The sequence below is a fragment of the Dipteris shenzhenensis genome, chromosome 24 (assembly GCF_047967505.1).
Source record: "Dipteris shenzhenensis isolate YYH24624 ecotype China chromosome 24, Dip_SZ_1.0, whole genome shotgun sequence".
NCBI lineage: Eukaryota > Viridiplantae > Streptophyta > Polypodiopsida > Gleicheniales > Dipteridaceae > Dipteris > Dipteris shenzhenensis.
Window position 1 is genome coordinate 41051583 of NC_141619.1, and position 26606 is coordinate 41078188.

At 42.9% G+C, this 26606-nt stretch overlaps 1 protein-coding gene across 1 annotated transcript in view; it reads right to left on the reverse strand.

Moving 5' to 3' along the window:
* LOC147886603 (MOB kinase activator-like 1A) overlaps nt 1-4326 on the reverse strand; it is a 34284-nt gene extending 29958 nt beyond the window's left edge. The window contains exon 1 of the mRNA XM_087395364.1: nt 4023-4326. Coding sequence (XP_087251490.1) covers nt 4023-4045 — 23 coding nt within the window. The 5' untranslated portion in view covers nt 4046-4326. The remainder of the gene's footprint in view (nt 1-4022) is intronic.
* Nucleotides 4327-26606: the final 22280 nt, after the last annotated feature.

The window sequence follows — 26606 nt, forward strand, 5'->3', positions numbered from 1 at the left end:
TGTGCTTCAATGCTGTGATCATTTGGATTATTTCCTGCAGTGGGAGTAAAAGCCTCATAAAAATCAAGACCTTCTATTTGTGATAGCACTTGGCAAAGTGCCATCGAATCTATATTTGGCCTTGGGGCTTGGTGCCAATATTCTGTTTTAGCAGTTTGTCAACTAAATCCCATGAGTGATCCTCCATAATGGTTCACAATGGACTCCATCCCTGCTCTCCCTCCGTGGCAAGTCTCCACTATGGCTTGCTTGTCACAGACCTTGGCTCCTTCATCTCCTTGTGCTCAGCCATCAATGCATGGACCTAAGAATCTGAAAGCTTGTGGCTTCTTGGGAGCATGATAAAGGGATGTTGTAGAGCCTCAAGTCCTCCACAATCATCAAGCGCTACCTTGAAAAGGCTCTCCATAGACTGCAGCTGGAAAAACTCTGCTTTACTGCTGAGAAAAGACCACTTCTAGAAGATACAATAAAGGGGCAATAGTGCGCCCTATTTATAGGAGGGGTGCCTGCTGGTTGGTCTGCTCAGTCAGGCCGACAGCACCGACTTCAGCCATTGGCTATTTGGTCGGTTTACTTGACCGAGTGGTCGGGGTGGTTAGCTGGCCTGACTGTCCCCAACCAGTCCTGCAGTAGCTAGCAGTCTCCAACAGCCACTAACCAGACTCTGTTTCCAGCCCTTCATCCAGACTACATACCTGGCAACTAAGCCCCCCAACTACCAGCGGGATAGGGAGAGAAGAAGAAGTCTACTAGTACCTCAGGCAGGCACACCCACATAACAGCCCTCACTCCCTATAGAGAATTCTAACACCCCCTCTCAGCTCCTGGATGTCGAACTAAACCCAGGGAGCTAGAATGTTGATGGGGCATCTGCTGTGGTAGAGGCTTCGTGAAGAGGTCCGTCGTATTGTCCTTCGTCAAACAGTAAGCAAGCAAGATGTCACTATCCAAGATCTTCTCATGAACAAAGTGATACTATATCTCTATGTGCAGTGGAGCGATCAGAAAATAGACAATACTCAGATACAACTGAAGAACGGAACTCAGAGAACATAGTGCCTGTCGGTAATATGAAAAACTGAATACAAGAACCTCAAGCCGTCGTGTCTAAAGGACCGTGGCTGAGGTGAATCTGTAGAGAGATAGTAGAAAAGATAGCAGCAGAGGGAGCGTCACGCAGTCCTCCGTGTAGCTCAATGATGACGAGGATGATGGGAGCTGGAGCTGCCCTAGGAAATGGCTGAAACCAGCATGCTCTGAGGAAGGAACCTTCAGGCTATCTGGAATAGCAATATGATGAAGAAAAGGAGCTGATCTAGGGCAGAAGGAGCTGATCTGTAGCAGAGGAGCAGAAGGGGACAGATCTGGAGTAGGATGGGACAGATCTGGAGCAGAAGGAGCTGATCTGGAGAAGAGGAGCTGAAGGGGACAGATCTGGAGAAGGATGGGACAGATCTGGAGCAGAAGGAGCTGATCTGGAGAAGAGGAGCAGAAGGGGTCAGATCTGGAGTAGGATGGGACAAATCTGGAGCAGAAGGAGCTGAGCTGAAGTAGAGGAGCAGATCTGAGCAGAGGAGCAGAAGTTGGGACAGATCTGGAGGAGAGGATGGAGCAGCCAGGAGGCAGGAAGGAGAGGCAGTAGAGGAGGCAGCAGAGGAGAGGTAGATGGAGCAGGCGGGCCTGCAGCAAAAGATGGAGGAGATGAGGAGCAGCTGCAGGTCCTGTCCTGTCACCGGAAGTGTGAGGGCAGAGGCCTTTTATAGGCCAGACCTAGCTGGTCGGCCAGCTGGTCGGTGGGCCTGCCAGCTGGTCGGTTGGGCCTGCCAGCTGGTCGGCCAAGTGGTCGGCCAGATCTGGTCGGCCAGACCAGCTGGACTTTCTGGCCATTTGTTTGGCTGAGAGAGCTGGCCTTTTGGCTGGCCTGTGAGCTATTTGATTGCCCCGTAAATTGGGGATTGCTCAGTTGCTGAATACTATGTGCTTGGTCCGGTCTGATACTGGATTCGGAGCAATAGCTATACAGCTTTGGTTGTCGCACTGGATGACCGTAGGTCCCTTCTGCTGGAACCCTATCTCACCAAGTAACCTCTGCAACCATGCTGCCTCGCATGCAGCACCACAAGCAGCCCGATAATCAGTTGCATTGGAAGACAAGGCCACGGTTGGCTGCTTCTTGCTGCTCTGATCCAAGGGTAAAACTGTATCCTGATGTAGATCTTCTCCCCAACCTTGAAGCCAGACTCTATTCTTCGCTCCCACTCCAGCATCATAACAAAGTCCATAATCCACCGCAAGATCCGCAATCCTGCATCCCAATGTGTCTTCAAAGGTGTCCACAATATTGGGATCAACAGCCCCACTAGAAAATTCAAGTCCAATCTGGTGATGCCTGGTCCTCTTCTTCCTGGATTGAGACCTCCCCTTACGGTCGTCCTTTCTCCTCTTCTGAACCATTTCCTTAACCGGAGGCATAGGAACATCATGTGATGGACTCAGCATGCCAGCTGTGGTAAATAAATGCTGGTCCCTTTGGTATTCTTCCAGCTCCTGCATTCAAGTCTTGACTATCTCCTCCAGATCCCTCTGAATCTGACTATACCCAGACTGAATCTCAGCTGTACCTGGGATCTTTGCTTTTCCCTTGTCCATGGAGAGAGAGATCTTTTCTTTCCTTTTCTTTTCTTTACTGAGGGGCAACAAGGTTGGAGCAATCGGCATCCCCACCAAGAAAACCAGTGGTTTATCGGGGTCAACTCTCTTTGACCGTGGTTAAGAACCTTGACCGAGGTCAAAGTACTTAACCCTAATCAAATCTCTCTGATCGTAGTCAGCACAAATGCTCTGGTTGACCCTCCCTCCTTGGTCGACTCCTTGACCGAAGTCAAACCCCATTGACTAATGTTTTGACCAAATGAGAGAACTCTTTGACCATAGCCAAATGAAGGAAAAACTCTTGATTATTGTCAAATACAAGGTCAGCTTTATTATTTACTTAGGATATTTACAGCTTGGTAACACATCCAACCTATAAACTCTAGCAACATGCCTTGGCTAAGCCCCCAACTACCAGCAGAATTCTAGGGAGAGAAGAAGAGAAGTCTACTATTGTCCTCAGGCTGGCACACGCACATAATAGCCCTCACTCTCTATAGTGATACAGACGGGAGATGGCCAGAATTCCAACAACCACATCCCTAGTGAAAGGCCTCCCATAAAAAAGACAAACAGATACTAGTCTATGTACAAAAATCAGATAGACAACATCTATGGAAGAGTCCTCAAACAAAAAAGCAGCAAATGGGCAGCCAAATCACCATCCCAAGTAGGTGATGGTGGACTGTCTGATCACCATAAGACCTATGCCAGAAGGGGTAAAGGTAGGAACAATGCACTATACTGCTCCTTCATGGACGCCAAAAATGCCTTGGCCTTTGGCGGTAGGGAACAAGGGCTAGTATACAGCATGGATAGAATGGACTGAATTTGACCTGACATGGACAAGGGCATTCACAAGAGAAATCAACCCCATGCCGATCTATGTGAGACAAAGATATCTATTTTCATAACTCAAGATGAAGCCGGCAAGTGGAAACGCACCCAAGACAAGAGACAGTCTCTTAGACATGCCAGGGAGGAGCACCCATGACTACTCACCTATAAGTTGGTAGCTTCTCTCTCAGCCATGATTTTCTAGCAAAGCGAACATTTGAAGAATTCATGTTTGATGCGAGTTAATAATGTGCTCAAAAGTAAGGGCTCTCGAGAGCATAGTTGTCGTCAAGATACTCCTTTCTGGTTTTTTTCTTTCCTCTCTAAAGTATGTATATAGATGTGATGGTCTGTCTATAGAGACCAAGTCGGCTTGAGAAGCTAGTGTCTTAACGCAGTCGGAATGGCGGTCAAAGGACAGCGATTTCTTTGAGTAAACGTTTCACGATCCCGTTGGGCACTAAGCGATCCAAAAGGATTGAAGCAGGAGATGATGCAAACAGGGGATCTGGGCAAAGAAATAGGTGTACCTGCCCAGCCCGAAGAGGCTCATGGCGCGTAGAGCGGCCGTGTCGGTAAGCTTGATAGGCCAAACTCCGCACTGGAAACGAACTCGACTTGATTTTCCCTCAATTGGAGAGGGGAAGAGGACGGTTCTTGCTCTTCAAGCCCGGAAGTGTTCACGGGTAGATTGCACACATCCAATGATTATGTCTTACAAAATTCTAGCCCTTTAAATACAACAAGACTGCGCACGTGTAGTTCTTCACATAATAGCGTTGCTTATATAGTACTTTATGTGATCAAAAGGAGATAAGTCGAAGGAGCATTTTGCTTTGAGATGATGCCCTCTACACATTGACATCCCATGTTGCTATCATTGTCTCTTTTGAGGATACTGGGTGGGACAAGAAAGTGGAGGAGACGGCTCAAAGATGCCTCATGACTTTCATTCATGAGGCCGCCCGACACATTCACACAGACGATTCAGCATTTTTTTCCTTTGCAAGCCGGCCATGGAGGAAGAAATGAACCTGACGGATCGCCATCGTGTGTTGTGGTCTACACCACGCGTGATTGGTGTAATTGTCGGGGCAAAACGTCTGGATGAAGTGGCATGAGTGCGAAACCCAATGAGCACACTTGGTGGGAAGTTTTGTTAGTCGACCATGGAGTGTTTGGCCTCTAGGTGTCAAACACAAATTTTTTTTGTCATTGTCCATGGTTCTCCCTCCTATTGGGCCACTTAAAATGGTCGCCCTTCACCTTACCTTTTCGGAGCATGATCATCGAGTGGTGTGAACCCAGCCTCAGGTGAGTTTCACACTCATCTCAATGCGAATCGATGTGATGCTATCTCCGCCAATGAGAAATCCCGCTTGTAAAAAAAATCCTTTCAAATGCATCTACCCTCGTTATAAATGAGCTGGGAAGTGAATCGCGTCCAGACGTCCAAACGAGAATCTAAAGTATGGCAACATCAATATCTTCACCCAAGAGAGTGTCCGCTCAAATCTTCACCCAAGAGAGTGTCCGCTCAAATCAAACTAAACATTGCTAGCATTAGCTGACAGTGGAATTCGATTCTCGGCCCTGACAACTACCATCTTGAACTCTCTCATAAAGGAGCATATCTTCATAGTTAAAATATTATTGCTTGTCCAATTGTTGTGAAAAGCAACACAAACGGACTACTGTAACAAATGCTTAATCTTGTCGACAGCCATCACAAATGCTCAATCTGACAGACAACCATCACAAATGCTCAATCTAACAGATAGCCATCACAAATGCTCAATCTAACGGTCAACCATCACAAATGCTCAATCTGGCAAATAGGCAATCGCGAGGATCTCATGTTTGATGAGTGAGTGTGAAACTAGCTAAGCCTCGTGCCTATTAAAATGCTAGTCTTTAGAAATGATATGATCAAGTAAGCTTAATTCATGAATATGTCCCCCTAGCAAACTTTTGGGGGGAAATGTAAATAATCAATGCCTCACCCTCCCACGGATTAGATATTAACCTAAGCTTAAGCTACCAAAATGCGAATTACTAGGCCATAGAAGCATCTATTATTGAGTTGCACCACACCCTAAAGTTAATGTCGATGCTTCTAGAGGTATATCAAAAGCTCATGAAATTCGCCTCAATTTCTAGCTTTCCAACACCTTCTCTTCCACAACTCTGCCACTTCTCCCTCTTGCTCGCTCCGCTAGCCACTTTTTGTTAGCTTGTTTAACTGTGTCTTAGGTGGAGTACAAGAAGGAACTCCCGAGAGGGGAGCGACAGAATTCTGCTAGGAGCAATAGTGCTAGTTCCATGTCAAGAGGTCTAAGTAGGATTAAGAAGTCAGGAGCTCACGTGTTAGAGAAGAAGCCGAGGTCACCAATATGTATGAGCAAATCACCTGCTCCAAAGAGATACTTGGCTTTAAGTTGTGGATGCAATGCTTCAAACAAGAAAAAAATCCAAAAAGATGAACAAAAGAGACAGCCATATAATGTTATGGTATCATTGTAGAATGTGCTTGCAATTTCAAGGTGTAAACAATTTTGTTATGTGCACTGATGGTAAAGGTTATATAGTTTTTGCTCTTTCTTTTATCATCAATGGTGGCAAAAAATTATTAGGAAAGACAAAAAGAATGAGCTACCCTGAGACAACGACCGCGTTGGGTTCATCGCTACTACTGGCTGGACAACAACGTCACGTTGATGGGTGAGGAGTTAGGACAAAGATGGAGAAGGGGTTGAGCAAAGGGAGAGAAGGGGGGCTAAGCAAAGAAAGAGAGGGGGAGGGATTGGCAACAAAAGCTGCCCTTCCACTCAACTTGTGCTCCTCCTAACTCCTTAGCTCAGCTTTAGAACATAAGTAGGTCCACATGCATGCAAATTGCTTCCTCCTACTCCATCTCTATTTGACCTTTCGTTTTGTCTGCTTGTTGTGAATTATGTCACACCCCTTTTTCAGACTTTCTATATCTTCTTGTTAACCAAGGCATGACCTCGAGGGGGGGGGACTAATTAATTTGATTTTCTATTAAAAGTTGAGAAGGGGAACAGATGTCTCTGTGCTTCTAGATGACTTACGTGATCCTCCCCTTACAATCTTGCATGATTTTTGCACAAATCCTTTCAGCTTGTGCCTTGTAGAATTAATAGAAAACCACGAAACTATGAAACTTCAAATTTCTAAGTTTATCAAATAGATATGCTTTTTGGCCTCCCCTTTGGTGTGTGGCTTTGATTGTTTGCCCCATCAAGTGGGAGTTAAGTGCATTGGCAGTGCGCATTCAAGACTTAGGGCCCCTCATTTTAATTGGCATTCCATCTCTCTCTCCATTCTACCTCCTTTGTTTTACATGGGTAGGCCGCTTGACACATTCACGCGGACGCCTCAGGGGCAACAACCCAATGGTAGAGCCCCTACCTACTTGGACAATGGTGCATTTTTTTTCTGTGCAAGCCGGCCATGGGGGAAGAAATGAACCTGACGGATTGCCTTCGCATGTTGTGGTCCACACCATCCAGCACCCATGTCTTATATTGTAGGCTGCCATTGAATGTCACCAACACGTGATTGGTGTAATTGTCGGGGCAAAGCATCTAGATGAAGTGGCATGAGTGCGAAACTCAATGACCACACTTGGTGGGAAGTTTTGTTAGTCGAACATGGAGTGCTTGGCCTCTACGTGTTAGACACAATTTTTTTTGTCATTGTCCATGGTCCTCCCTCCTATTGGGCCACTTAAAATGGTTGCCCTTCATCTTACGTTTTTTGGAGGATGATCGCCGAGTGGTGTGAACCCAGCCTCAGGCGAGTTTCACACTCATCCAAATGCGGATCGCTGTGACGCTGTCTCCGCCAATGAGAAATCCTGCCTATAAAAAAAGATTCCTTTTAGATGCATCCACCCCCATCATGCTCCAATAAATGAGCTGGGAGGTGAATCATGTCCAAGCGAGAATCGAAAGTCTGGCAGCATCAACATCTTCACCCAAGAGAGTGTCCGCTCAATCGAACTAAACATCGCTAGCATTAGCTGACAATGGGATTCAAACCTGGGCCTTTACAACTTACATCTTGCACTATCTCATAAAGGAGCATATCTTCATAGTTAAAATATTATTGCGTGTCCGATTGTTGTGAAAAGCAACACGGACGGACTACTATAACAAATGCTCAATCTTGTGGACGGCCATCACAAATGCTCAATCTGACAGACGGCCATCACAAATGCTCAATCTAACAGTCAACCACCATCACAAGTGCTCAATCTTGTGGATAGCGATTTCTTTGAGTAAACGTTTCACGATCCCGTTGGGCACTAAGCGATCCAAAAGGATTGAAGCAGGAGATGATGCAAACAGGGGATCTGGGCAAAGAAATAGGTGTACCTGCCCAGCCCGAAGAGGCTCATGGCGCGTAGAGCGGCCGTGTCGGTAAACTTGATAGGCCAAACTCCGCACTGGAAACGAACTCGACTTGATTTTCCCTCAATTGGAGAGGGGAAGAGGACGGTTCTTGCTCTTCAAGCCCGGAAGTGTTCACGGGTAGATTGCACACATCCAATGATTATGTCTTACAAAATTCTAGCCCTTTAAATACAACAAGACTGCGCACGTGTAGTTCTTCACATAATAGCGTTGCTTATATAGTACTTTATGTGATCAAAAGGAGATAAGTCGAAGGAGCATTTTGCTTTGAGATGATGCCCTCTACACATTGACATCCCATGTTGCTATCATTGTCTCTTTTGAGGATACTGGGTGGGACAAGAAAGTGGAGGAGACGGCTCAATGATGCCTCATGACTTTCATTCATGAGGCCGCCCGACACATTCACACAGACGATTCAGCATTTTTTTCCTTTGCAAGCCGGCCATGGAGGAAGAAATGAACCTGACGGATCGCCATCGTGTGTTGTGGTCTACACCACGCGTGATTGGTGTAATTGTCGGGGCAAAACGTCTGGATGAAGTGGCATGAGTGCGAAACCCAATGAGCACATTTGGTGGGAAGTTTTGTTAGTCGACCATGGAGTGTTTGGCCTCTAGGTGTCAAACACAAATTTTTTTTGTCATTGTCCATGGTTCTCCCTCCTATTGGGCCACTTAAAATGGTCGCCCTTCACCGTACCTTTTCGGAGCATGATCATCGAGTGGTGTGAACCCAGCCTCAGGTGAGTTTCACACTCATCTCAATGCGAATCGATGTGATGCTATCTCCGCCAATGAGAAATCCCGCTTGTAAAAAAAATCCTTTCAAATGCATCTACCCTCGTTATAAATGAGCTGGGAAGTGAATCGCGTCCAGACGTCCAAATGAGAATCTAAAGTATGGCAACATCAACATCTTCACCCAAGAGAGTGTCCGCTCAAATCTTCACCCAAGAGAGTGTCCGCTCAAATCAAACTAAACATTGCTAGCATTAGCTGACAGTGGAATTCGAACCTCGGCCCTGACAACTACCATCTTGAACTATCTCATAAAGGAGCATATCTTCATAGTTAAAATATTATTGCTTGTCCAATTGTTGTGAAAAGCAACACAAACGGACTACTGTAACAAATGCTTAATCTTGTCGACAGCCATCACAAATGCTCAATCTGACAGACAACCATCACAAATGCTCAATCTAACAGATAGCCATCACAAATGCTCAATCTAACGGTCAACCATCACAAATGCTCAATCTGGCAAATAGGCAATCGCGAGGATCTCATGTTTGATGAGTGAGTGTGAAACTAGCTAAGCCTCGTGCCTATTAAAATGCTAGTCTTTAGAAATGATATGATCAAGTAAGCTTAATTCATGAATATGTCCCCCTAGCAAACTTTTGGGGGGAAATGTAAATAATCAATGCCTCACCCTCCCACGGATTAGATATTAACCTAAGCTTAAGCTACCAAAATGCGAATTACTAGGCCATAGAAGCATCTATTATTGAGTTGCGCCACACCCTAAAGTTAATGTCGATGCTTCTAGAGGCATATCAAAAGCTCATGAAATTCGCCTCAATTTCTAGCTTTCCAACCCCTTCTCTTCCACAAATCTTCCACTTCTCCCTCTTGCTTACTCTCCTAGCCTCTTTTTGTTAGCTTGTTTAGCTGTGTCTTAGGTGGAGTATAAGAAGGAACTCCCGGGAGGGGAGCGACATAATTCTACTAGGAGCAATAGTGCTAGTTCCATGTTAGGAGGCCTAAGTAGGATTAAGAAGTGAGGAGGTCATTTGTCAGAGAAGAAGACGGGGTTACCAATATGTATGAGCAAATCGCCCGCTGCTGCAAAGAAATACTTGGCTTTAAGTTGTGGATGGAATGCTTCAAACAAGGAAAAAATCCAAAAAGATGAACAAAAGAGACGTCCATATAAATTTATGGTATCGTTATAGAATGTGCTTGCAATTTCAAGGTGTAAATAATTTTGTTGTGTGCACTCATGGTAAAGCTTATATAGTTTTTGCTCTTTCTTTTGTCATCAATGGTGGCAGAAATTTCTTAGGAAAGAAAAAAAGAATGAACTACCCTGAGACGACGGCCATGTAATACTATGATATTGAGCTGAATGAAGATCTATTCTTGTTTGTGCAGACAAGTATTAATTGCCTGGCCGCGTTGGTTTCATTGTTGTTGGCTAAACAATAGCGTCACGTTGATGGGTGAGGAATTAGGACAAAGGTGGAGACGGGGTCGAGTAGAGGGAGAGAAGGGGGGCTAAGCGAAGTAAGAGAGGGGGAGGGAAAAAAGCACTGGTGAGAGGGGGTTGAGTAGAGGGAAGGGAGCTGAGCGATGCAAGACAAGGAGACGACAAAGAGCAATGGCGAGACGGTGGGAGGGGGCATTGAGCGGAGGGAGAGAGGGTGAGGAAGAGAGGGAAGGATAAGTGACATAAGAGAAAGGGAGAGAAAGGGAGGATAGAGCGAAAGGGGGAGGAGGAGAGCAAACCCGAGGAGGGAGAAGACAGAGGCAAGGGGGAGGACACTATCTTAGATTAATTGGGCTCTGAGCTTAGGTTAATAAAGTTAATGTGTGTGCCTTAGAGAAGTAATTCATAGAATTTTGAAAGTTAAGCCATTATGTCCCCTTAGTAATGTTTTACAAAGAGAAGGAAACCCTCCTACTGAATGATGAGTTCTTTGGTAGAAATTTAGTCGTTGAAATAATTTAGGAACAAAAAAATTCTCTAAGGAAGTATTTAGAGTTATTCTAGTTGGGCAAAAGTGTGTACATTGTGACGCCAAAATTTGATATTTTTTATTTGGCATTGTTATTGTTTTCTTCTATGTTTGATAAGAGTTTGAGTATCAAGTGATAGCCTAGCAGCTCTCATTTATTTCTATTTTCTAAGATATTGTATGGGATTAAGAGGATGAGTGGAATGGATCATTGTAAATACCATAGGTATGAATTATAAATACCTTGGTATGGGGTGAGAGTTATTTGTGTATGGGATATTATGGGGTTTTTAGAAAATAGGAAGAGTGAGTCATATAAAGAGGTGGGCTCATGTCCATGTGTTCCAATAATATAAGAGAGGCCACATGCCAAGCATGTGGAAGGCATGTAGAGGAGTGTGGAGTCAAGAGGAATCCTTCCAGAATTCCCATGTGGAATAAGGAGGATGTGGACATATGGAAAAGAGAGGGTCCCTATGGGCTCCATGTGGGGAGACTCTTGACTTTCTCAATATTTTAAAAGTTTTGAGCATCTTTTGATGGGACACATGGCAAGAGCAGCAAAAAAGGACATGGATGGTGACATACAAGCTTATGTGATTGATGGGGAAAGGAATCTACAGGTAGCAATTGTAAATGGGTGAAGGAGGGTGACAAAATCTCTATAAAAGGAGCCCTCCTCTCCCTTGTTCACCATCTCTTCCACCATTAGGCCTCATGTTGCTGTAGCTCTAGTCTCCTCAAGCCTCTTCCATGAACCTTCTCTCCCTCTTGTAGATACTCTCTTATGTAGACTCTTGAGTCCATCTCTCTCTAGTTTATTCTCTCTCTATGAGTAGTCTTGGAGCTTCTGCTCCCTCTTGTACGTATGAAACCTCTTCTTCTTCCTTGTGTTTATAGTATTTTGAGTTGCATTGGAGTGGAGTCTCACTCTATTGGTAATGAAGGTCACTTTAGGTTCTCTCTCTTGAGTGTCTCTTCCCTTTTTCCATTGTTTTCTCTTCCAAAGTGCTCGAAAGTTTGGCCTTTTGAGATGCACAGGAGGATGCTTTAGTTTTTAGTGTGCAGGATGGTGGCAAATTGCTCAGGTCCATAGAGGACATCTTACTTGAGTCTGCTTTTCAGCCTATCAGGGTTGTAGGTCTTTTGGTGTAGGGATCAGATTTAGAGTGGTTCCTAGACCCAGACCCCTATCTCCACCGGGTCTTGGAGGCTTTGGCTCTATGGGGGACCTCCCATCAGGTATTTGCAGTGGGACCCCGGAGAGTGGGAGTGGATTGACGCAAGGCATTGAGAGAAGAGCATCCCCTTCTTTTGTTACACGATCAGTAATGCCAAGAGATTTCAGCTCAGTAGTAGAGGTTGGAGACCTTCTAGAGTTCCTCATTGGGAGACATTTGATATCACTGCGGATCTGCAGAGGTGCTTCTGGAGGAGACTCTGGAAATCCCACAGGAATAGAAAGATCACTATCTTCTTTTAGCTCTCTATCCATGGTGGGATTGCAGTGAACCTTTGGAGATCCAAGTTTGGAGCTGACCCTACTTGCCCTCATTGCCTCTCTGCTTCAAAGACTATTCAGTATTGCTTATGGGATTGCAGACAGGCGAGGATGATTTGGATGGGGGTAGCCAGGATTTTTAGTCACTTTGCCCACTCCCCATTCTTTATGACATGTGGCTCAGTGGCTTGGCTTTCTCTTATAGGGCCTCAGGTATTCTATGAGAGATTTGACTCCTCTCAGGCCATTTCGGTTCGACGTCATCAGATTGAGTCCTGTTCATTGGATGTGGTACCACCCCTTCCTTTTACAGCTGTACATGCCTTTGTGGATACTTCTTGGAGGGTTCTAGCGAGCATAGCATCTTGGCATATCTGGAGAGCCAGATGCACAAAGGCTTTGGAGGGTACTCAGGTTCATCCCTCGCACACATTGGCTAGTATCTGGGCAGACATCTGGGCAGACACCGTACATACTTTAATGGCCGTATGGATGAGTATGCAGGGAGACTCCCGTGCAGCCTTAGCTAGGAGGGCTTCTTTCTTCAGGGAATGGAAGGATTCTCCTTTCTTCTCTGAGACTACTACAGGGTTGAGGTGGCACTTTCAACCTCAGCCTTAGTTGTTTTCCACCTCACTCTGAGGGGGTTTTATTTATCCTCATGATTTCATGATGTATTCTGCTTTGAGCTTGCTCTCGTGGGTTTTTTCTCTTACTTAATAGAAGTCTCTTTCTTGAAAAAAAAAAAGTGCTCGAAAGTGTTGTCTATTCGGCCACTCATTGCGCATACATGGTTTATCTATTTCCCAAGTCACAAAGGTTTATCTATTTCCCAAGTCACAAAGGGAACTCTTCCTTCCCTCCTACGCGACCTCTATGGGACTTGGATCGTTGATGAAGTCTAATCATGGAGATAGTATTCTCCCAAGTCAGCACCAGTAGAAGGAGTAGGTGTTTTTCATGATAGTCTGACCCCCTGCCAATATTTTGCTCATAACTTTTCACTTGGTGGTCCGATTTGGACGAAACTTATATCAGCGTGAAGCTCTCTTCAAGGAGCATCATGCTTGTCTTCAGTTATTGTATTAGATGTCAAACCAAAAATCTATGACTCTTTGTGTGTGATTGTTTTTTTCCAGACAGTTTTTACCCCCGTCCAGTAAACTACCCATATCTTTCCAACCGCTTCTCTGTTTCTTATGAAACTTATATCAGAGTGAAGCCCATTTCAAGGCGCATCTCAATATGTGATTGAGTATTTTATATCATGTCTTTCCTGAAAGTTATGGGTCTCTGTGTCTTATGACAATTTGGAGAGTGTTTTGAGCTAAGTGTAAAGGTGTCTATATGAAGGAGTTACAATGTTTCCTCAGAACCTACCCATCCGACCCAATCAGCCCCTTCAAACTCCTCGATATATATCAGTTCATGTCATGTTGAGCCGCAAGATCTTCTTTCAACAACATATCGCTCTTCTCTTTGGCACAGACCATCTTGTTGAGATTATGGCCTCCGCTGATCCTTTCCTTCTCCCTATGCTTGAGTACAACATCACTTGGGATGTTACCATCTTCATTCTCATCTAAGGGAGGAAAGTATGGTGTGGTCTCTTGGTATAAAAGCTTCTTTTTAATGTCCCTTTCCCAGTGATAACTATCTCTATCACTCAGTTCGAAAGTAGCAGGAAGTGAAGAGGTGCGTGAAGTTTATTACCCTTAACTTCATGTCACATCTTTTTGGTGGAAACGCCGGGTACATTTGGTATTGGATTCATCCCACCTTACTAAATAGTATCGAGTGTACTTGATTGCATGTTATGCCTAGTATAGGCATGTGTTTTCTGATGTCATAAAGAAGATGCCTGGAAGAACTTTGTTAGAAGAGATTGTAGCCTGTATAAGAGAACCAGAAGATTGTGAATGTGATGCTCAAGCTATTCACACAGTCATCATGATCATATCCTTTATGTTTGCACTCTTGAATATGTTGGTGAATTGACAATGTCGGCAGCATGCACAATGATAGATTGAGGATTGTTTCATGCACTAGCAGCTTGGTGTGAAGAAGAGTTGAGTCTTTGGGTAGTTTTTTACTACAATCGTGGAGTCGTGATTCTCAATGCTTTCAACTTCTTTTGCTATGCAAATGATGAAGAGTACTATGTGCACTTCCAATTGTGAGAAGGGTGATTCTTAAATGCATGTATACACAATGTTTTCAAGGTGCTGGTTGGTCACTTATTTTTGAAGATTTTATTAAGGATCACATTGTGGAGGGTTTTCAACAAGTGGTTATGCATAATAAGTTGGTCTTGGTATACAAAGGCTCTATGGGATCTTGTTTGGGATATTATTTAGATCTTGGTGTTTCCCTTTTTTATTTCATCATGGTGAAGTTTCCAGTGTTTCGAGGGACCCAAGGGCAAGACCCGAAGTCCTATCTTTGGGATTTTGTTAGAGGATGCCGGCTTTTTGGATGGTCCATGAAGGATCGGGCGGAGATTTTACCTGATTTTCTTGAAGGTGTAGCCTTGAGTTGGCATGAGGCCTTGCTGGACTCTACCAATGAGGACTGGGACCAAGTGGTGGCTGCAATGAAGCATAGATTTGGGGCAGTGGAGTCGCCAAATGCTTTGATGCTGCAGTTGGACCGGTTCTATCAAGGAGAGGGTGAGATGGTCTCTGCGTTGGTAATCCGATATGAAACTTTATGGACAAAGTATGAAAGGGAAACTTTGCGAGCTGTGGCATCTGCATCATCGGCCCCTCAAAGTCTCGTAGGGATGGAGCACTTAAAGATGAGCAAATTTGTTATGGCTTTGGAGCCTCGTCTTTGCTCAAAAGTAATCAACATACATGGAGACACTTTGCATTGTGACCAAGAAAGAAGCTTCTCTAAAGATCGAATCCTCTTTTGTGTCTTCAATAGCTTCAACTTCTAAGGTGGAGGTAATGGGCACTCCTCAGGTACCAAAGTCCTCTGAGTTAGATCATAATATCTCCCAATTGATGGCAGAGTTTGCTGATTTGAAATCGCATTTGGTTAATGCACGACAACCTAGAGCACCAAAGAGTGAGGATAGGTCTCGAGATAAGAGTGGGGTCACTTGCTATGAATGTAATGAAAAAGGTCACTATCACCTTGAGTGTCCTAGATTGAGAAAGAAAGAAGAAAAACAAATATCCTTGTTAGAAGCTTCTTCAGGGGATGAGGATGTTGAGATATCGAGCTCTACTCGTGATATGCCAGGGTGACCTTTGTGCATTTATGTCACCGACTTGTTAGCTGCAGATGCAGTTGGTACACCGCCCATGAATAATAGCTAGATGACAGCTATCTTTATGTACTCTAGTTAGTGGCTCACTTTTTGCAGTGACATAATATTTTGTAGTGTTCTATAATGGCGTCTGATGCTCTTTCACAGATTGTCACTGAAAAGATTGACAAGAACAACTTCCAAGCATGGAAGTTTAGAATGACGAATTTCCTTAAGGGAAAAGGCTATTGGGAGTTCATTACTGGAGCTGAACAAGAACCAGTTATTCCTAATGTTCCCAATCAACAGGAGTTACAGGCATTTAAAGGCTGGCATGAGAGAGCCAGAAAAGTTATGTACTGGCTATCTATCAGTATTTCAGATTCTATGATTGTGCATATTTAGGATGCAAGCATGTCGAAGGAGTCATGGGATACTTTGACAAAATTGTATAGCACACATATGCAAGCCAGGGAAATGCAGTTCAAGCAGGAGTTGCATAATGTGCAGAGAGAAAATATGAGCATCAATGACTACCACATGAAGGTGAAGAAGATTGCAAATGCACTTGCTTCTATTGGGTTGCTAGTGGAAGATGATGATTTAGTTTCTGTGACCTTGAATGGTCTAGGAAAGGATTATACACAATTCTAGACATCCATTGTTGTCCATGAGAATTTTCCTGATTTTGAGGAGTTGATTGCTCTTCTAATTTCTGAAGAGCAGAGAAATGGTGGTGCATCTTCTTCAGGAGAAACTTCAAAAGAAGCTGTCTTCTACTCAAATGTTGGAAGAGGTAGAGGCAAAGGTAGAGCAGGCCGATTTGGAGGCTGTGGCAGAAATTAGAATATGCAGCAAATTCAAGAAAACCAGTCCTATGGAGGAGGACGTGGTAATTTTAGAGGTAGGGGGAGCCAAAGAGGTCGTGGTGGATGGCAGAGAGGCCAAAATGCAAACAACAATGTTGAATGCTACTACTATGGTAAAATGGGTCATATGGTTAAAGACTGCTGTAAAAAGCAAAATGACATCATGACTGAAAAATTGCAGCAAGGCAATTATGCATCCTCTAGTAGATAGCGCGATGACAGAAATGAGCATCTGTTTATGGTGCAGCACATGACCAATTCTGCAGAAGAAAGTAATGATGTGTGGTATGTTGACTCAGGTGCATCAAACCACATGACAGGTCATGCAAAATGGATGTAGGATGCAAGGAAAATGGAAAGCTTAGGATTTGTGGAGATTGGTGATGATACTGCACATCCTATTGTGCAGATTGGTAAAATTCCTTTGTCTATGCAGGATGGAAAAAAGAAATACCTGTCTGATGTATTTCATGTCCCAAATATCACCAAGAATCTGGTTTCTATTGGTCAAATGGTTGAGTAGGGCTTGCAAGTTAGATTTTAATCCTCATGGATGCTTTGTTGAGGATATGAAAAATAAAGGTCACTTGATAGCAAAAGGGAAGAAGAAGGGCAGGATGTTTACGTTGGATGCGGACATGCCTGAATTGAGTGCAGCAATGTTTGCACATCGGACCGGTGTAGTTGCAGATATTGATATCTAGCATAAATACATTGGTCATGTTAATGTACAATGACTTAAATGAATGTAGGCCCAAAATATTATTGAAGGATTGCCTAAGTTCAAGGTTGCAGAAATGCATAAGGTATGTGAAGCTTGTCAATTTGGAAAACAAGCAAGGAAACCATTTCCTAAACATGTTCAAGAGAGTAAGAGGCCATAAGAATTAATCCACTCTGATGTGTGGAGTACTAGAGCTTCATCTATTGGAGGGTATCATTATTTTGTCACTTTTATTGATGAATACAGCAGAAAAGTTTGGGTGTATTTTATGAAAAAGAAAAGTGAAGTGTTTGGGCATTTCAAAGCTTTTAAAGTTATGGTTGAAAAAGAAACAGGCCTGTAAATAAAATGCCTGAGGTCAGATGGAGGGGGAGAGTACCTCTCAAATGAGTTTGCAAGTTTCCTGCAGGAGCATGGCATAAAGCAGCAATATTCATGCAGTCATATCCCATAGCAAAATGGACTTGCAGAAAGGAAAAACAGGCATATTGGAGAGGTATCTCATGCCATGCTCAACGAAAAAGAGCTGCCAAATTATTATTGGGCTAAAGCAGTTGCTACAAAAGTCTACATAATGAATAGGACTCCCACTGCAGCAATACATGGCATGACGCCAGAGGAGAGGTATACTGGTAGGAAACCAGATACTTCTCATTTGAAAGTTTGTGGTTGCATTGCCTATGTTCATGTGCCAGATGAGTTGAGATCCAAGTTGGATCCAAAGGCTAAGAAGTGCATCTTTATTGGTTATTCTCTATAGTAGAAAGGGTATAGATGCTATAACCCTTCTACTCATAAATTTACAATGAGTAGAGATGTTGTTTTTGATGAGTTGAGCAGCTGGTATAAACCAATAAATGTGATTGATGATGTAGATGCACAAAATGGTAATGCTGCACAGAATTCATGATAGTAATCACAAAATATTAGTGGACCTGTAGTGTCCTCTAGCAGTGGTTCACATACTTCGCCATGGATAGGCAGATTGAGATCAGGAGGATCTCTTCAAAGCAATGCAGATAGTGGTATGCAAGTATCACGAAAAGGAAAAGAGAAAGTAGATCAGCCCATGGTTGATGTGAATGCAGGTCACTCTTATGTGGATGGTGAATCCAGTGGCTCAGAATAGAGCCTTGATGATGAGTTGGGTATTCCTTTTATTGTTACACCTGGAGTAAGGAAAACAAGGGATGTTTTGAGAGCACCTGGTAGAGAGCCTATTTTGCACAGGTCTAGTAGAGCTAGGTATCCCATGGATAGGCTGAAATATGATGGATTTATAGCCATTCACTATGCCTATATGGTCAAAGTGATACATGAACTAGAACCCACTTCTTTTGAGCAAGCCATGGGAAAAGAAAAATGGGAGAAAGCCATGGATAAAGAAATGGATGCCTTGGAAGCAAATGCTACATGGGAATTGGTGCCTTTGCCTAAAGATGAATGCAATTGGCTGCAAGTGGGTTTATAAGGTGAAGCACAATGCAGATGGTTCTGTGAATAAATACAAGGCAAGATTAGTTGTCAAGGGGTATGCACAGACATATGGCATTGATTATGAAGAAACATTGAGTCTGGTTGCAAGGATGGCAACCGTAAGAGTAGTCATTGCTATGGTTGCATCAAAGGGATGGTCTTTATCTTAGATGGATGTAAAGAATGCTTTCTTGCATGGTGATTTGCAAGAAGAGGTCTATATGGAGCAGCCACCAGGTTATGTTCATGCTGTTCATCCTGAGTTTGTTTGCAGGTTGAAGAAAGCCTTGTATGGCTTGAAGCAAGCACCTAGAGCATGGTCTGACAAGATAGGACAATATATTGTCACTATTGGCTTTTAGATTTCCAAGGCAAATTTCTCACTTTATGTGAGAAAAACAGAGAAAGGCATTATGCTGCTTGTCATTTATGTTGATAATTTGATCATCATAGGTGATAGTGATGAAGATATCCTTCATGTGAAAATGCTATTGAAGCAAAAATTTGAGATGAAGGATTTGGGAGAGTTGCGTTACTTCTTGGGCATTGAGGTGATTAGATCCACAAGTGGGATATGTCTCGTGTAGAGGCAGTATGGATTGGACATTTTGTCCAACTATGGGATGACAGGCTATAAGCCTATTTTGATTCCTTTGGAGCGAAATGTGAAGTTGAGCGCAGATGCAGGTGAGCTTCTAGAAGACCCTACTAGGAAGTTTGATTTATATGACTATTACTAGGCCAGATTTGAGCTATGCTATTGGGTTGGTAAGTCAGTTTATGCAGGCTCCAAGAAAACTGCATTTGGATGTGGCTAGACACATACTGAGGCATGTGAAGTCCACATTGCAGTATGGACTATTTTATGAGACTGGGGTTCAGATACAATTGCATGGATACACTGATGCTGATTGGGCTGGTAGTATTTTTGATAGACGATCTACAAGTGGATATATGTTCTCTTTTGGGAGTGCTATAGTCACTTGGAATAGCAAGAAACAACCTACAGTTGCCTTGTCGACGAGCACAGAGGATGAGTACAGGGGTGCATCAATGGCTGCATGTGAGGTAGCTTGGTTGCATAAGCTACTTTATGATATGCATCAGTCTATAGAAGGGCCAGTTGTCATTTATTATGACAACATGAGTAGTATACACTTGGCAAATAACCCAGTCTATCATGCTAGAACAAAGCACATTGAGGTGCATTATCACTAGGTGTGGGAGTACCTAGTCGGGAGCACATTGAGGTGCATTATCACTAGGTGCGGGAGCACCTAGAATAAAGCACATTGAGGTGCATTATCACTAGGTGCCTTGTCGAGCACAGAGGATGAGTACAGGGGTGCAGCAATGGCTGCATGTGAGGTAGCTTGGTTGCATAAGCTACTTTAAGATATGCATCAGTCTACAGAAGGGCCAGTTGTCATTTATTATGACAACATGAGTAGTATACACTTGGCAAATAACCCAGTCTATCATGCTAGAACAAAGCACATTGAGGTGCATTATCACTAGGTGCGGGAGAAGGTTCTAGTAGGTTTTATCGATCTAGTTTATATCAACAGAGAGGATCAGGTAGCTAACATATTCACGAAGGCATTGGGTGTAGAGAAGCTATGCAAGTTCAGAGACCTGCTTAGTGTGCAGGAATTGGGATTGAGCTCGAGGGGGAGTGTTGAGATATCAAGCTCCACTCGTGATATGCCAGGGTGACCATTGTGCATTTATGTCACCGACTTTTTAGCTACAGATGCAGTTGGTACACCACCCATGAATAATAGCTGGATGATAGCTATCTTTATGTACTCTAGTTAGTGGCTCAGTTAGTATGCCACCTTAGTTAGTTGAGTTTGGTTTGAGACCCAGATATAGAATTTACCTATTCTTTTGTACTTAGAGTTCTTTTGGCTTTCATAAATAAGAAGAGGAAAACTGTTTTCAGCCTCCACCTTTGTGTATATTCCCCCATTGTGTATGTGAGAAAGCTACAAGTGAGACTCCTTCCTCTCTCCCACTCTCCACATTGGAAAGAGAGGTAATGATGGCTAAACGGGGTCGTGGTAAAGCAAAAGAAGAAGAAGAAAGTAAGGAAGAAGTAGATGAGGAACATCAGGAAGAGGAACACTGTAGTAAGAAAAGAAGGCATTTAGAAGGAGAATTAGCCAGTCAAACTTTCTTTTAGGACAAGGCATTGGAAGCTATGACTTGTTGTCCGACCTTAAAGAAAAGGAAGCTCATATCACCTTTGGTCAATTACTTGCTTTGTCTCCAAAACTACGGAAAAAATGGGGAAAGCTAGCAAGCACAAGAGTGTTAAAGAAGAAAAAGAAGAAAAGTGCCATTCCTGTTGTTCAAAAGGTAGATATAGATGTTGGTGATGATGTAACTGTGGTTGATGTGATAATTGATGGTCAAGTGATTTCTAATGCATACATTGATGGAGGTGCATCAATTAATGTCATGAGTGAGAAGACCATGATAGATGTTGATTTAAAATACTCTAGTACTACCTCTCCTTATCGCATCAAATTGGCTGACCGCACTAGGGTAAAGACCTTGGGAGTTGTGAAAAATCTAGAAGTGGATGTATGTGGAATTTCTATGCCGACTACTTTTCAGGCGATCCCTACCAAGCCAGATGCACGTGCCTATCCATTAATTTTGAGAAGGCCTTGGCTACATAAGGTGAAGGCTGTTCAAAAGTGGGATACTAGAGAATTGATTTTTTAGGGAAATGATAAGAAGGTGCGATACAACATCAGAAGCCACAAAAAGAAGTTGTTAAGGAGGAGTCTTTAACATCACAGAGTTCAAGCTCTGACTTAACCGATGAAGAAGAAGAGACAAGGCATGGCTCCGAGGAGTCCAGCTTAGAGGGTGAGGTGGAAGGAGTGGCCTTTGGTCTTTGTCTTGGTGGAGATTGGGATGAGTCACGAGAGAACAAGGTGGTGGTACAAGAAGATTCTGTAGAGACAATTCATGTGAAGGATGTGGAGCACACTAAATGATGCCAACGCAATGAAGAGCTTCTTGGTGATTCTCTATCAAGTAGTGAGAAGCTCCAGTACTTGGATATGTTAGATGATTTTCCATATCTCTTTGCAACAAGCTATTCATAGGTTCAACCAGTCTCTCTTGTGGAGCACAAGATTGAGTTGAAGCCAGAAAGTAAGCCAGTTGTGCAATGCTTAAGGCGATTGGGAGTGATCCAAGCTGAGGCACTAAAGAAAGAGGTAACACAACTACTTGAGGTGGGATTCATCTTTCCTGTTGATGATTCAGAATGGATATCTCCTGTAGTTGTCACACCAAAGAAAGGGAATAAGTGGTGGGTTTGTGTGGACTTTCGTCCTTTGAATGCATGCACTAAGAGGGATCATTTTCCTTTGCCATTCCAAGATGAAATACTAGACCAAGTGGTAGGGCAGGATATGTATTCTGTTTGTGATGGGTATTCTGGGTACTTTCAAATTCGTATTCGGGAGGAAGATCAAACGAAAACATCATTTGTCACACCCTGGGGAGTTTTTGCTTATAGAGTGATGCCTTTTGGGTTGACCAATGCACTAGCTACATTTCAAAGGTTCATGAATCAAGTGCTCAAGCCTTACTTGGGAAAGTTCATAAGGGTGTTTTTGGATGATTCTTGCATTCATTCTTGGTGCATAGATCACATGGAGAAGTTAAAGATGGCCTTAGCTAGGATTGATGAAGCAAAAGGGTGTCTAAATCCTAGCAAGTGTCATTTGGCTCAAACAAAAGTAGTCTTGTTGGGGCATATTGTGTCTGAAGAAGGCTTGCAAATGGATCCTGACAAGGTTCAAGAAATCATGGCATTGCCAAGTCCTAAGAGTGTCACTGGTGTTCCCAAAATTCTAGGAAAGAGCAAGTATTATCAACGCTTTTGTGATGATTTCATAGAGATAGTGCATCCCATGAACTTGTTGACAAGAAAAGGAGTTTCTTTCCAATGGGGTGTGGAGCAACAAGAGGACAAGAGCTTCCAGGTATCACAACTAACAATGTAGCTGGGTATAATGCTTTGATTCTTGGTTTGGAGGGTTGTCTTCAAAGTCAAGTTAAAGAATTGGAAGTAAGAGGAGATTTTGAGCTTATTATAAAGAAAATGCAACGGCATTACAAGACAAGAAGTCCTCATTTGAAGGAGCTTAATTAGAAGGCTATGGCACTATGTAGCCAGTTTTATTTTTGCAAGTTTTTTCATATAAACAGAAAAGAAAATCAAAGGACAGATGAGTTAGCTACTCAAGCCATTGTAGTACAAGACTGGGGGGTGGTTTCTTTGGTAGACACTGGATGGCTAGAATTGCAAGATGTTCAGCAATATGTGGAAGAAGGCATGTTTCCTCGAGGGTTAACTCCACAACAGAAGCAGAGATTGGTAAGGAAGGCTTGTCCCTATACTATTGTTGATGACATTGTTTATATTAAATTGGGAAAAGATAAGGTGCTCCATTGGGTGGTCCATCCCATGGAGACTAGGAGAATCCTAGAAATGTGTCATGAATGCTCCGGTCATTTTGCTGCAGCGAGCACAACTAGGAGAATTCTTAATGCAGGTTACTTTTGGCCACGCCTCCATAAGGATGTATATGAATGGTGTCGAAGTTGTAAAGTATGCCAAAAGTTGGGAAGGCGACAGTTGATTCCTGGGCCCTTCAAGCCTATTCCAGCATATGGACCATTTGAGAGGTGGGGGTTGGACTTTGTGGGACCACTCCCTCGCTCATTCAAGGCAAGCATTATTTATTGGTGGCCATAGATTATGCGACTCAGTGGGCAGAGGCCAAGGGCCACAGCCAATAGCAAGGCAAGCACAATTGCAAAATTTCTCTTTGATCAAATTTGTTCACGCTTTGGTTGTCCTTTGGAAATTCTCACTGATGGAGGAACCTCTTTTAGAAATGAACTAATTGAAGATGTGTAGCATAAGCTAAAGATAAATCATAGCATGTCCATGCCATACTATCCCCAATGTAATGGCTTGGCTGAGAAAACAAATGGATTGTTGTGCAATTCAATGGGAAAGCTTGTAGACACCAAGAAAAGGCATTGGGATAGGCACTTGGCAAAAGTTTTATGGGCTTACAGAACCACACACAAGCTAGCTATTGGGTTTACACCATTCCAACTAGTGTATAGAATAGAAGCCATTTTGCCCATTGAAATGGAGATACATAGTCTTCGCATTACTGTTGCAAGAAAAGAAGGATAGGAGGATGCCTATCCTCAACGCTTGGTATAGCTAGAAGCCATGGATGAATGCAGATAATAGGCCTTACAAAACTTGGAAGCTTCTCAAAAAAGGCACAAGGCCCATTTTGCCACCAAATTATGCAAGAAGAAAGATATTGTAGAAGGAGATTTGATCATGAGATTTGATAGCCGTCTGGTTAAGCGACTAGACAAAAAGTTTATCCACCGATGGGAGGGACCATTTTGAGTCAAAAAGAAGTTCATGAATGGAACCTATCAGCTTGAGGATGTTGATGGCATGGTGATTGAGTATTGCCTTAAATTCTTCTATGCTCGACCACCTTGAGGGCCAGTAGTCCCTCTCTATCACTAGAGAGGATTTGCTAAGGGGGAAAGATGTGATGCCAAAAATTGATATTTTTTATTTGGCATTGGTATTGTTTTCTTCTATGTTTGATAAGAGTTTTAGTATCAAATGATAGCCTAGTGCTCTCACTTATTTCTATTTTCTAAGATATCGTATGGGATTGAGAGGATGAGTGGAATGGATCATTGTAAATACCATAGGTATGAATTATAAATACCTTGGTATGGGGTGAGAGTTATTTGTGTATGGGATATTATGGGGTTTTTAGAAAATAGGAAGAGTGAGTCATAAAAAGAGGTGGGCTCATGTCCATGTGTTCCAATAATATAAGAGAGGCCACATGCCAAGTGTGTGGAAGGCATGTGCAGGAGTGTGGAGTCAAGAGGAATCCTTCTAGAATTGAGCTAGAATTCCCATGTGGAATAAGGAGGATGTGGACATATGGAAAAGAGAGGGTCCCTATGGGCTCCATGTGGGGAGACTCTTGGCTTTCTCAATATTTTAAGAGTTTTGAGCATCTTTTGATGGGAGACATGGCAAGAGTAGCAAAAAGGGGCATGGATGGTGACATACGGGCTTATGTGATTGATGGGAAAAGGAATCTACAGGCAACAATTGTAAATGGGTGAAGGAGGGTGACAAAACCTCTATAAAAGGAGCCCTCCTCTCCCTTGTTCATCATCTCTTCCACCATTAGGCCTCATGTTGCTATAGCTCTAGTCTCCTCAAGTCTCTTCCATGAGCCTTCTCTCCCTCTTGTAGATATTCTCTTATGTAGACTCTTGAGTCCATCTCTCTCTAGTTCATTCTCTCTCTATGAGTAGTCTTGGAGCTTCCGCTCCCTCTTGTAGGTATGAAACCTCTTCTTCTCCATTGTGTTTGTAGTATTTTGAGTTGCATTGGAGTGGAGTCTCACTCTATTGGTAATGAAGGTCACTTCAGGTTCTCTCTCTGAAGTGTCTCTTCCCTTTTTCCATTGTTTTCTCTTCCAAAGTGCTTGAAAGTCTTGTTTATTCGGCTGCTCATTGCGCATACATGGTTTATCTATTTCCCAAGTCACAAAGGGAGCTCTTCCTTCCCTCCTAGGTGACCTCTATGGGACTTGGATCGTTGATGAAGTCTAATCATGGAGGTAGTATTCTCCCAAGTCGGCACAAGTAGAAGGAGTAGGTGTTTTTTATGATAGTGTGACCCCCTGTCAGTATTTTGCTCATAACTTTTTGCTCGATGGTCTGATTTGGACAAAACTTATATCAGCATGAAGCTCTCTTCAAGGAGCATCATCTCTGTCTTCAATTATTGTATTAGATGTCAAACCAAAAATCTATGACTCTCTGTGTGTGACTATTTTTTTAAAGACAGTTTTTACCCCTGTCCAATAAACTGCCCATATCTTTCCAACCGCTTCTCTATTTCTTACAAAACTTAATCAAAGCGAAGCCCATTTCAAGCTGCATGTCAATATGTGATTGAATATATTATATTATGTCCTTGTTGAAAGTTATGGGTCTCTGTGTCTTATGACAATTTGGAGAGTGTTTTGAGCTAAGTAAAGGTGTCTATGAAGGAGGTGCAATGTTTCCTCAAAACCTACCCATCTGACCCAATCAACCCCTTCAAACTCCTCGATATATATCAATTCATGTCATGTTAAGCTGCAAGATCTTCTTTCAACAATGTATCACTCTTCTCTTTAGCGCAGACTAGCTTGCTGAGATTATGGCCTCTGCTGATCCTTTCCTTCTCCCTATGCTTGAGTACAACATCACTTGGGATGTTACCATCTTCATTCTCATCTAAGAAAGGAAAGTATGGTGTGATATCTTGGTATAAAAGCTTCTTTTTAATGTCCCTTTCCTAGTGATAACTATCTCTATCAGTCAGTTCGAAAGTAGCAGGAAGTGAAGAGGGGCGTGAAGTTTATCACCCCCAACTTCATGTCACAACACCCTTACATGAAGCCATCTATTTTTGTTAGGTATAGATTGGATGGAGTTGGGGGTTGACTAAAGGTTTTACCCAAAGAATAATCTTGAATGTGTGCGAGACACCTTGGGATATATTATACATCATGTGGCATGTTGTATCCAACTATGATGATTGAAGACAAAAAATCGTTGACTTATATGTGTGGAAGGGAATACTATGGATTTGTGTATTTGGTGACATATACATACTTTTTGTCAAATTTAATGGAAATAAATTATGCCTTAGATTGAATGGCACATAATCCTAATTAGTTCCAATTTGTATCATATGATCTATTACCCCCTAATGGGTCTCACCTAATTCTTTATTGGTTTGCTCATATATGCATCGTATTTATCTATTTTCTAAAGGCCCTTAATTTGAACATGTTATTTCATACATATAACTTAACCTAAGGAGAACAATGAAAAGGCCTTTATTTTTCAATTGAGAATTTAATTGATTTCTTATGTGAAAAGGTGGAGTACCCCAATTAAACTAAGGTAAAAGGGATCTTCAAAACTCTATGCAAAGGTCTCACAAGGTCTTACCAC